At 43.0% G+C, this 12500-nt stretch overlaps 2 protein-coding genes across 2 annotated transcripts in view; one reads left to right on the forward strand and one right to left on the reverse strand.

Annotated features, from left to right (window-relative positions):
• LOC134183104 (acyl-coenzyme A thioesterase 13-like) overlaps window positions 1-755 on the reverse strand; it is an 800-nt gene extending 45 nt beyond the window's left edge. The window contains exons 1-3 of the mRNA XM_062650566.1: window positions 571-755; window positions 319-503; window positions 1-261 (exon numbers count right to left, since the gene is read on the reverse strand). The exon at window positions 1-261 is cut by the window's left edge and continues 45 nt beyond it. Coding sequence (XP_062506550.1) covers window positions 102-261; window positions 319-503; window positions 571-660 — 435 coding nt within the window. The 5' untranslated portion in view covers window positions 661-755 and the 3' untranslated portion in view covers window positions 1-101. The remainder of the gene's footprint in view (window positions 262-318; window positions 504-570) is intronic.
• The window catches only part of LOC134183029 (ATPase family AAA domain-containing protein 2-like), a 13648-nt gene continuing 1844 nt past the window's right edge, over window positions 697-12500 (forward strand). The window contains exons 1-9 of the mRNA XM_062650473.1: window positions 697-840; window positions 909-1030; window positions 1086-1168; window positions 1891-2045; window positions 3968-4855; window positions 6245-6493; window positions 7445-8065; window positions 8943-9258; window positions 10887-11080. Of these exons, the coding sequence (XP_062506457.1) occupies window positions 697-840; window positions 909-1030; window positions 1086-1168; window positions 1891-2045; window positions 3968-4855; window positions 6245-6493; window positions 7445-8065; window positions 8943-9258; window positions 10887-11080 (2772 nt within the window). The remainder of the gene's footprint in view (window positions 841-908; window positions 1031-1085; window positions 1169-1890; window positions 2046-3967; window positions 4856-6244; window positions 6494-7444; window positions 8066-8942; window positions 9259-10886; window positions 11081-12500) is intronic.

The raw sequence follows: 12500 nt of genomic DNA on the forward strand, positions 1-12500 counted from the left end.
CAAACCATGTAGCTATCTCAACTAAATTAATTTTAAATCACTAATAATTGTGTCACGTGACTTTAATCATACAAACGTCCGCGGTATCTTCAAACGTACGACTACTTCGTCGACTTTACATATTTCGTTTGTCTTCCTTGGCAAACGAGCTGATCGTCCTGATTCTTGATATCAACAACTGCAGATGCAAGTGATTTTCCAACCTTCAGGCATTGAGAATGAATAGTTATGTTGTCTCCAGCCATTGCAGGTCTCACATACCTATTAGAGTATAAAGGCATTATCACAAGGTCACATGAGCAAGCTAAAGTCACTCACGTGACGTTAATATCGACGCTAACTCCCGGATGTCCGCTTCCTGTGTTCATGATTGCCAGTGTGGAGACGACGTCGACGAGAGTGGCGGACATTCCGCCGTGTAGAGAGCCGCCAGCGTTCAAGTGATCTTCATTCACCACCATTTCACAAGTACATTGCCCGTCGGCGGCAGCTACGACCCGTAACTAGATAAAAGAAAAAAGATGAGAGACGAGAACGCGTTTCTCTACCACCATGACATTTAGTATACACCTTATCAACTACTTTATCATACCCACGCCCCCTCTGTGTCAATCCCTTTAGTATAGAGCGAGAACTCTCCAACAATAGTCGTCCCGCCATTTCCTCTTCATGTGACCAATCCGCATTCGTTTACGCATGCGCATTAGGTATTGGGTTCATTCAAGGCGTCGTCTGATGGTGAAGACGAGGAAGTCTGCGGTTGAGACCATCGGTGATCATTCAGATGATGAGTTGGAAATTGTTCGAAGACGATCCGTGCGTCTTCTGGCGCCTATGAACGTATTGCGCGTGTTCTCATTGTGTGACACGGTATTCATTCGCTTTCTGACTGATCTTTGTGGTTCAAGGGCGGCGAGAGTGGAAAGAACGCGATTGAAGAGGAAACAAGCCCAAAAACCGAAGAAGCAGATGAGGATGAAGTGAGTAGCCCGGATGAGAATTGGCAGGAAACTCCTCGTCGTTCAACGAGGTGCAGCACGTCTGGCGGTCGGTTGAGCGTGTTGATGACGTTTGGTGTTGCACAGGAAGCTGCTTGAGAAGAGCAGGAAGCTGTTTGAAAAAGAAGAGGCGAAAGCAGAAAGAAACGTGAAAATCAAGAAACAAAAAGGTGAGAAAGGAAGCTTTTGAATGCACATTTTACACTCAATCTACTGTTGTTGTTATTGATATTTAAATTAAAGGGTGTGTTTTTGTTGATTTTGGTTTATTTTGATTTTTTCTGGATTTTTTAGTTGATTTTTGACCTTAATTTTTGTGTAGATTTTTGTCTGAAATTTTCTGTTAATTTTGTGTCAACGTTTGTTGATTTTGTTTTGATTTTTTAAAATTGTTTCCTAAGTTAATGTTGCCTTGATTTGTGCCTTCGTTTGTGCCTTGATTTTTATATTTTTTGCTTAATGTTTTGCTTGATTTTTCACTTTATTTTTGCCTTGATTTTTGGCTTTGATTTTTGCCTTGATTTTTGGCTTTGCTTTTTGTCTTCATTTTTGGCTTTGATGTTTGGCTTTGATTTTTGGCTTGATTTTTAGCTTAATTTTTGGCTTTGATTTTTGCCTTCATTTTTGGCTTTGATTTTTACCTTGATTTTCGCTTTGACTTTTGCCTTAATGTTTTGGCTTTGATTTTTGTCTTCATTTTGGCTTGACTTTTGGCTTAATTTTTGGCTTGATTTTTGCCTTCATTTTTGCCTTCATTTTTGGCTTTGATTTTTGCCTTCATTTTTGGCTTGATTCTTTGATGTTTGGCTTTATTTCTATATTTTGTCTTGATTTTTGCTTGATTTTTTGCTTGGTTTTTGGTTTGATTTTTGCCTTGATTTTTGCCTTGTAGATGAGTCTGATGGTGATGGGCGTCGTCGGAGTGGACGGCAACGTTCTGTGCTATTTGATACTCTGAATTTGTCGTTGATTGGCGAGCAGTTGTGGTCGTCGGATCGGGAGAGACAATACCATGTGAAAGGAATTCATGACGAAATGGAGAGCGATGTGAGTTGGTTCTATGCATCCCTTCAAAACAATAGTCTAATGTATTGGAGAGATGCATCTCACAATATACTAGACTATTTTTCAGCAAAGTTCTTTGATTCCAACGTATATTTAAACAGCAAGGTGTTGCCGACGTTTCGGCTGTTGTACTACAGCCATCTTCAGGGCAAATATTCGAATACTAGTAAATACAATGGAGTAGTTGTGATGTCATAAATACAAGTAACCAATAGTTGACCAGAAATATCTACACTAAGATGTACAATTATGATGAAACTTGGACTAGTGATATGTTGTTGTAGTCTTCATGAGACTTGCCCAACATTTTGGTAGTTTCATTCTCTCGTCCCTATTGATAAGTAGATGTTGTTGGTTAAGTTGAATGTGTAATGCCTCTTTCATCCTAAGTTGTAATGTAGTAGATGCATGCGCTAGAATACGTGTACCATCCCAATCCATAGTACATGTTTGATTCGACCATGTGTGTTCGGCGACTGCTGATTTCTCATTTTCAATTTTTGTCTCACCAATATATGTCTTTCCACAGGCACATGGTATTTGATAAATGAGATGTGATTGATGTTCTTTAGGTATGGAATGTTTAACTTTGCATAACATATTCCGAAGATTCCTCCCTGACTTAAATGATACCCGAATATTATATCCTTTGCATATTCATCGAATATCCTCGCTCAATCCTGAGATGTAGGGTAGAACTATATAGATGCACAGAAGGTATCTGGAGTAGAAGTTGAAAGAGATGAAGATTGAAGTGAAGGATGTAGAGTTGAGTGAATACAGTTGGCGGGGTATCCATTGTGCTGTAATACTTGTAGAAGATGATGCTGTTCTTGTTTCAAGTCTATGGGGGATATTCAACTCTACATCCTTCACTTCAATCTTCATCTCTTTCAACTTCTACTCCAGATACCTTCTGTGCATCTATAGTTCTACCCTACATCTCAGGACTGAGCGAGGATATTCGATGAATATGCAAAGGATATAATATTCGGGTATCATTTAAGTCAGGGAGGAATCTTCGGAATATGTTATGCAAAGTTAAACATTCCATACCTAAAGAACATCAATCACATCTCATTTATCAAATACCATGTGCCTGTGGAAAGACATATATTGGTGAGACAAAAATTGAAAATGAGCAATCAGCAGTCGCCGAACACACATGGTCGAATCAAACATGTAATATGGATTGGGATGGTACACGTATTCTAGCGCATGCATCTACTACATTACAACTTAGGATGAAAGAGGCATTACACATTCAACTTAACCAACAACATCTACTTATCAATATGGACGAGGGAATGGAACTACCAAAATGTTGGGCAAGTCTCATGAAGACTACAACAACATATCACTAGTCCAAGTTTCATCATAATTGTACATCTTAGTGTAGATATTTCTGGTCAACTATTGGTTACTTGTATTTATGACATCACAACTACTCCATTGTATTTACTAGTATTCGAATATTTGCCCTGAAGATGGCTGTAGTACAACAGCCGAAACGTCGACAGCACCTTGCTGTTTAAATATACGTTGGAATCAAAGAACTTTGCTGAAATTTGATCATGCCAACGGAGAACCTCTCACTGAAACACTAGACTATTGTATTGGAGGGATACATCTCACAATACACTAGACTATTGTATTGGAAGGATGCATCTCACAATACACTAGACTATTGTATTGGAGGGATGCATCTCACAATACACTAGACTACTGTATTGGAGGGATGCATCTCACAATACACTCGACTATTGTATTGGAGGGATACATCTCACAATAAACTAGAGTATTGTATTAGAGGGATGCATCTCACAATACACTAGACTACTGTATTGGAGGGATGCATCTCACAATACATTAAACCCCAACTCTAATAACAAGTATTACATCAGGTTGAACCATACGAAAGCATCCTTACACTCACTGGTAGACGAAAAGGATCAAAACGAATCCGAACAACTCGAAGCCAACAACGACACAGCGACACATCAAAGGCTAAAACCCACCAAGCTGAAGACCAAGAACAAGAAGACGCATCCGAACAAGAAACATCAGGAAACTCGAAAGAAAACAGCGACGAAGACGAAGACGACGACAGCGATGAGGACACGCCCCCAAAATCATACTTCCTCCGTCAACACAAACCGGCCGTCCAACGCTACACAATTCCCATTGAAACGAGTCGTTCGAATCCAAATCTCTTCAACTCTCCCGCAAGACGCAAGCACTTCCATCGTCACGGCACCTCAATGTCCCACCGTCGACGTTTCCAAGCGCATCACGTTGCGTCGTCGACTTCAAGCAGCAACTCCGACGAAGAGGACGAACGTAAGTTCCAGCGGAGGAAAGATAAGAGCATGACGAGGGCTCGATCGCAGCTCCTCCCGATGAACATGACACCGAACGACATGAAACGCGGGATCCTACGCGACAGACAGAAAGTGGGCTCAAGTCTCGCAGACACGGAACCGATGAGCATCGATAGGAGTATTACGTTTGAGCATATTGGTGGCCTGTCGAGGCACGTTGAAGCTCTGAAGGAGATGCTGGTGTTCCCGTTGCTTTATCCGGAGGTTTTTGAAAAGTTTAGGATTAATCCGCCTCGTGGCGTGTTGTTCCACGGAGCTCCGGGAACTGGGAAGACGCTGGTGGCGAGAGCGCTTGCGAATGAGTGCGCGAAGAGTGGGCAGAAGGTGGCATTTTTTATGAGGAAGGGAGCTGACTGTTTGAGCAAGTGGGTGGGAGAGTCGGAGAGGCAGCTGAGGTTGCTGTTTGATCAGGTGAGATGTGGGGAGGCGAGTATGTGGAGAGTTGGGTGAGAGCGATTGGAGATGTGCGGACGGACAGACAGATGAGAGATAGACAGGTAGACAGATGGACAGACGCATACAGTATTACACAGACAGATTAATGGATGTTAGGCGGACAGATTGGACAGATGGGTAGACAGACAGATGGATGGACAGACATGTAGGGAGAGAAAATGGACACATGGGTAGACAGACAGATGGCTGTATGGACAGATAGACAGACAGATTGATGGACAGATGAGTAGACAGACAGATGAGCAGACAGACAGGCGGACAGACAAGAAGCTGGACAGGCAACGCAGACGGGCAGACAGATGGATGGATGGACAGACAGATGAGCAGACAGACAGATGGACGGACGGACAGACAGACAGACAGATTGATAGACAGACAGGTAGATGGACAGATGAGGAGGCAGACAGATGGACAGACAAAAAGCTGGACAGGCAGACAGACAGATGGATGGATGGACAGACAGGTAGACAGACAGATGGACGGACAGATGGATGGACAGATGGACAGATGGGTAGACAGACAGATGGATGGACAGACAGGTAGACATACAGACGGATAGACAAGCAGATGGACAGATGGGTAGACAGACAGATGGATGGACAGACAGGTAGACATACAGATGGATAGACAGGCAGATGGACAGACAGATGGGCAGACAAAAAAACTGGACAGGCAGACACATAGATGGATGGATGGACAGACAGGTAGACAAACAGATGGACAGACAGACAGGTGGACAGACAAGTAGACAGGCAGATGGACAGACAAGTAGACAGACATATGGATGGACAGACAGGTAGACAGACAGATGGATAGGCAGACAGATGGACAGATGGGTAGACAGACAGATGGACAGATGGGTAGACAGACAGATGGATGGACAGACAGGTAGACATACAGATGGATAGACAGGCAGATGGACAGACAGACACACAGATGGGCAGACAAAAACAACTGGACAGGCAGACAGATGGATGGATGGATGGACAGACAGGTAGAGAGACAGATGGACAGACAAGTAGACAGACAGATGGATGGACAGGTAGACAGACAGATGGGTAGACAAGTAGACAGACAGGTGGATAGGCAGACAGGTAGACATACAGATGGACAGATGGATAGACAGGCAGATGGACAGATGGATAGGCAGACAAATGGGTAGACAGACAGATGGATGGACAGACAGGTAGACATACAGATGGACAGATGGATAGACAGGCAGATGGACAGATGGATAGACAGGCAGATGGACAGATGAGTAGACAGACAGATGGTCTGGCCAGACAGACAGACAGACTAGTTCACACAATACTGTTTTACCTACATTTTGCTCTCGTCTTCCAGGCCTACATGATGCGACCGTCGATCATCTTCTTTGACGAGATCGATGGCTTAGCTCCCGTACGCAGCACACGTCAGGATCAAATCCACAGTTCTATTGTATCAACCTTACTTGCACTCATGGATGGTCTCGACTCAAGAGGGGAGGTGATAGTGATTGGGGCCACGAATAGAATCGATGCCATTGATCCGGCATTGAGGAGACCGGGACGCTTTGATGGCGAGTTTCTGTTTCCGATGCCTTGCCAAGAGGTTGGTTGTTGTTAGCATGATGTGCTGCTTGTTGATGTGTGGAGATTGGGTTGTTTACCTGTGTGTCTGTTTGTCTGTCTGTCTGTCTATTTGTCTGTCTTTCTGTCTATTTGTCTGTCTCTCTGTCTGATTGTCTGTCTGTCTGTCTGTCTGTCTGTCTGTCTGTCTGTCTGTCTGTCTGTCTGTCTCTGTCTATTTGTCTGTCTGTCTGTCTATTTGTCTGTCTGTCTGTCTCTGTCTGTCTGTCTCTGTCTGTCTGTCTATCTTTGTCTGATTGTCTGTCTGTTTGTCTGTCTGTCTGTGTCTGTTTGTCTGTCTATTTGTATGTCTGTCTCTGTCTGATTGTCTATCTGTTTGTCTGTTTGTCTGTCTGTTTCAGTTTATCTGTGTCTGTCTGTTTGTCTGTCTCTGTCTGTCTGTCTGTCTGTTTGTTTGTCCATTTGTCTGTCTGAGTCTTCTGTCTGCCTGCCTGCTTGCTTGTCTGTCTGTCTGTCTGTCTGTCTGTCCATTTGTTTGTGTGTCTGTCTGTGTGTCTGTCCATTTGTCTGTTTGTCTCTCTATCTGTCTCTGTTTGTCTTTGTCTGTCTCTGTCTGTCTTTGTCTGTCTCTGTCTGGCTGTCTGTGTGTTTGTCCATTTGTCCGACTGAGTCTGTCAGTCTGGCTGCTTGCCTGTCTGTCTGCTTGCCTGTCTGTCTGTCTATCTGTCTGTCTGTCTGTCTGTCTGTCTGTCTGTCCTTTGGCTGGCTGGCTGTCTGTCTGTCTGTCTGTCTGTCTGTCCTTTGGCTGGCTGTCTGCTTGCCTATTTGTTTGTTTGTCTGTTTACATCTTCATGTGCGTTTGCATTGGTTCATTCCATCATCTCTTCATTCATCTGTTCTCTATTATCCATCTACCCACCCTACGCACCCATTCACTCCAGCACCCAACGTTTCAATCTACCTTCCTCTCTAGGCTCGTCGTCAAATCCTCTCCATTCACACATCATCATGGCACCCGCCCCTCAACCCCAACCTCCTCACCTCCCTCACAAACAGCACCGTCGGCTACTGCGGCGCCGACCTCAAAGGCCTCTGCACCGAAGCCGCCATGTTCGCCCTCCGTCGTACATTCCCACAAATCTACACCACGCCCAACCGCCTCCAACTTGATATCAACCAGATATCAGTTGAATCCCAAGATTTTCATCGAGCATTAAAAAAGATGTTACCGACAGCTCAACGTTCGAATTTCTCGTCAGGCCGAGCGTTGAATTCAATGATTCGGCCTCTGCTGCAGTTGTCGTTGGACGCGATCTATTCGGATGTCGTCTCTCTGTTGCCTGCTGTTCGTGGTTTGTCGTCGTCATTGACGACCGGGTCGTCGGTCGAGGATTCGTTCTCGGTGTGTGATCCGTTGAGCGAGCCGTTTAGCTTTCAGCCTCGGATGTTGGTGTGTGGTGTGGAAGGGATGGGACAGGTACGGCACCTGGGAGCGGCGCTCGTGCATCTGTTGGAGAGTTTGCCGTGTCATACGATGGACGTGGCCTCGTTGCATCGGATGGGGACGCGGACGTCCGAGGAGGCGTGTGTACAGGTGAGCTGCCGTTTGTGTCGTCTGTTTGTCTATTTGTTTGTTTGTGTATTTGTTTATCTGTTTGCTTGTTTGTGTATTTGTCTTTTTGTCTGTCTGTTTTCTGTGTGTTTGTCTGTGTGTGTGTTTGTTTGTTTGTTTGTCTGTTTGTCTCGTTTGTTTGTTTGTTTGTTTATCTCTTTTGTTTGTTTGTTTGTCTGTCTGTCTGTTTGTCCCTTTGTATTTGTCTCTGTGTGTGCATGTGTTTGTCTGTTTATGTGTTTGTCTCTTTGTGTTTGTCTCTGTGTGTGCGTGTGTTTGTCTGTTTGTCTGTTTGTCTATTTGTGTGGTTGACAGTTGTTTGTGTGTCTGTCTATGTGTCTGTCTGTCTATGTGTCTGTCTGTTTGTCTGCCTGTCTGTTTGTCTGCCTGTCTGTTTGTCTGTCTGTTTGTCTGTCTGTCTGTTTGTCTGTCTGTCTGTTTGTCTGTCTGTCTGTTTGTCTGTCTGTCTGTTTGTCTGTCTGTCTGTTTGTCTGTCTGTCTGTTTGTCTGTCTGTCTGTTTGTCTGTCTGTCTGTTTGTCTGTCTATGTGTATGTCTGTGTGTTTGTCTGTGCATGTGTTTGTCTGTCTGTTTTTTTGTCTGTCTGTCTGTCTGTCTGTTTTTTGTCTGTCTGTCTGTCTGTTTGTCTGTTTGCCTGTTTGTCCGTCTGTGTTTATGTTTTCTCAACTGTTCAGTTTGGTCATTTGTTTCTTTGTTTGTTTATGTGTTTGTCTACCTGTTTGTCAGTTTGTCCATTTATCAGTCGCATGTGCACGCGCGCGCGCGTGTGTATGTGTGTCACTTTGTCTTTCTCTTTGCTTAGCATTTTCACTTTTCATCTCATTTCCCCCATTTTCCAGGTTGTCCACGAAGCGCAGCGTATGGCTCCCAGCGTCATCTACATACCCGACATTCAATCAGTTTGGGCTTCCACACAATCCACTTTCCACTCGATCTTTGAGTCACTCGTCAATGCCATTCCATCATCAATCACAGTGTTGCTATTAGCAACAGCAGACTGCCCCTACTTGTCTTTGCCTGATGGTGTGCAGGCTTTGTTTTCACACTCGTCGGCTGTGGTTGAAGTGGACACGCCATGTGAGAGTGCCAGGAGAAGTTTTCTCGAGAGTTTGTTTCTTGATTTTCCGTTTCGGGTGCCGCCGAAAGTTGTGGAAGGTTGGACGACTTGTTATGTTGTTTGTGAGCCTGATTGCTTACTCATCTGTCTGTCTGTTTGTCTGTTTGTCTTTCTGTGTGTCTCTCTGTCTATCTGTTTGTTTGTTTGTCTGTCATTTTGCATGTCTATCTGTTCGTTTGTCTGTTTGTTTGTCTGTCTTTCTGTTTGTCTGTCTGTCTATATTTCTGTTTGTCTGTTTGTCTGTCTGTCTGTCTTTCTGTTTGTCTGCCTGTCTATATTTCTGTTTGTCTGTCTGTCTATCTGTTTGTTTGTTTGTCTGTCTTTTTGTTTGTCTATCTGTTTGTTTGTTTGTTTGTTTGTCTGGCTGGCTGTCCGTCTTTCTGTTTGTCTGTCTGTCTTCCTGTCTATCTGTCTATTTGTCTGTCTGTCTGTTCTGTCTGTTTCTGTCTGTCTGTCTGTCTGTCTGTCTGTCTGTTTCTGTCTGTCTGTCTGTCTGTCTGTTTCTCTGTCTGTCTGTCTGTCTGTATGTCTGTCTCTGTTTCTCTGTTTGTCTGTCTGTGTATCTGTTTGTCTGTCTGTCTGTCTGTCTGTTTCTCTGTCTGTTTGTCTGTCTGTCTCTGTTTATTTGTCTGTCTGTCTCTTGTTTGTCTGTCTGTCTGTCTGTTTCTCTGTCTGTTTGTTTGTTTGTCTATCTGTTTATTTGTCTGCCTGTCTGTCTGCCTGTCTGTTTCTCTGTTTGTCCGTCTATCTGTTTATTTGTCTGTTTGTCTGTCTATCTGTTTGTTTGTCTGTTTCTCTGTCTGTCTGTCTGTCTGTCTATCTGTTTATTTCATTTATTGAAGCACAAACTCTACGTTACATTTCTAACACTAAATACAAGCAATCTACTGAGTTCAGCTTTAGTTTAATGCTTATTTGTCTGTCTGTCTGTCTGTTTGTTTGTCTGCCTGTCTGTTTCTCTGTCTGTTTGTCTGTCTATCTGTTTATTTGTCTGTCTGTCTGTCTGTCTGTCTGTCTGTCTGTCTATCTGTTTATTTGTCTGTCTGTCTGTCTGTCTGTCTGTCTATCTGTTTATTTGTCTGTCTGTCTGTTTGTCTGTCTATCTGTTTATTTGTCTGTCTGTCTGTCTGTCTGTTTCTCTGTCTGTTTGTCTGTCTGTCTATCTGTTTGTTTGTCTGTCTGTCTGTCTGTCTGTCTGTTTCTCTGTCTGTTTCTCTGTCTATCTGTTTATTTGTCTGTCTGTCTGTCTATCTGTTTATTTGTCTGTCTGTCTGTCTATCTGTTTATTTGTCTGTCTGTCTGTCTGTTTCTCTGTCTGTTTGTCTGTCTGTCTATCTGTTTGTTTGTCTGTCTGTCTGTTTGTCTGTCTGTTTCTCTGTCTGTGTGTCTGTCTATCTGTTTATTTGTCTGTCTGTCTGTCTATCTGTTTATTTGTCTGTCTGTTTGTCTGTTTCTCTGTCTGTTTGTGTGTCTGTCTACCTGCTTGTTTGTCTGTCTGTCTGTCTGTCTGTCTGTTTCTCTATCTGTCTGTCTAGCCGTCTTTCTATTTGTTTGTTTGTCTGTCTGTTTGTCTATCTGTTTTTCTGTCTGTCTGTCTGTCTAGCCGTTTGTCTATCTGTCTGTGTGTTGTTTTGTCTGTATGTGAAGGTGTTATATTGTTTTCTAGCAAAACAGTTGCCTCCACTACCTGTGGCCGCTTCACTTCCTTCTCGCCAGATGTCAAAGAATGAAGTCACACGACTTGAGGAGAGACGGGAAGAGACACTCAGGGAGTTACGGATATTCTTAAGAGATTGTACAAACAAACTAATCGCCGATCGAAAGTTTAAAGTCTTTACCAAACCGGTTGATCCAGAGGAGGTAGTTTGCTACAATTTTTCATTGAATCTGTCTGTCTGTCTGTCTGTCTGTCTGTCTCTCTGTTTGTTTGTTTGTTTGTCCATCTGTTTGTTTGTCTATCTGTCTGTTTGTTTGTTTGTCTGTCTGTTTGTTTGTTTGTCTGTCTGTTTGTTTGTCTGTCTGTCTGTTTGTTTGTCCATCCGTCTCTCTGTCTGTCTGTTTGTTTGTCTGTCCATTTGTTTGTTCACCTGTCTGTCTGTCTGTCCATCTCTTTGTTCATGTGTCCAATTGTTCATCCATCCATCTGTCTGTCTATTTGTCTGTCCATGTGTTTGTTTGTATTTCTGTTTACCTGTTCAATTGTTCATTCGTTTGTCTGTTTGTTTGTCTCTGTCTGTCCATATGTTTGTATGTGTATCTGTCTATTTGTCTGTCCATGTGTTTGTACGTGTATCTGTCCATTTGTCTGTCCATGTGTTTGTATGTGTATCTGTCTATTTGTCTGTCCATGTGTTTGTATGTGTATCTGTCTATTTGTCTGTCCATGTGTTTGTATGTGTATCTGTCCATTTGTCTGTCCATGTGTTTGTATGTGTATCTGTCCATTTGTCTGTCCATTTGTCTGTCCATGTGTTTGTATGTGTATCTGTCCATTTGTCTGTTCATGTGTTTGTATGTGTATCTGTCCATTTGTCTGTCCATGTGTTTGTATGTGTATATGTCTATTTGTTTGTCCATGTGTTTGTTTGCCTGTCTGTGCATCTGTTTATCTGTTCAATTGTTTATTCGTCTGTCTGTTTGTTTGTTGTCTGTCTATTTGTCTGTTCATGTGTTTGTTTCTATGTCTGCCATGTGTTTGTCTGTCTGTCTGTTTGTTTGTTTGTCTGTCTGTATGTCTATCTGCCTGTTTGTTTGTCCATCCGTCTCTCTGTCTGTCCATTTATTGTTGTATACTTATCTGTCTGTCTGTCTATTTGTCTGTCCATGTGTTTTTATGTCTGTTTATCTGCTCAATTGTTCATTCATTTGTCTGTTTGTTTGTCTCTGTCTGTCCATGCGTTTGTTTGTATGTTTGTCCATTTGTCTGTCCATGTGTTTGTATGTGTATCTGTCCATTTGTCTGTCCATGCGTTTGTATGTGTATCTGTCCATTTGTCTGTCCATGCGTTTGTATGTGTATCTGTCCATTTGTCTGTCCATGTGTTTGTATGTGTATCTGTCTATTTGTCTGTCCATGTGTTTGTATGTGTATCTGTCAATTTGTCTGTCCACGTGTTTGTATGTGTATCTGTCCATTTGTCTGTCCATGTGTTTGTATGTGTATCTGTCCATTTGTCTGTCCATGTGTTTGTATGTGTATCTGTCCATTTGTCTGTCCATGCGTTTGTATGTGTATCTGTCCATTTGTCTGTCCATGTGTTTGTATGTGTATCTGTCCATT

The sequence above is a fragment of the Corticium candelabrum genome, chromosome 8 (genome assembly GCF_963422355.1).
Source record: "Corticium candelabrum chromosome 8, ooCorCand1.1, whole genome shotgun sequence".
NCBI lineage: Eukaryota > Metazoa > Porifera > Homoscleromorpha > Homosclerophorida > Plakinidae > Corticium > Corticium candelabrum.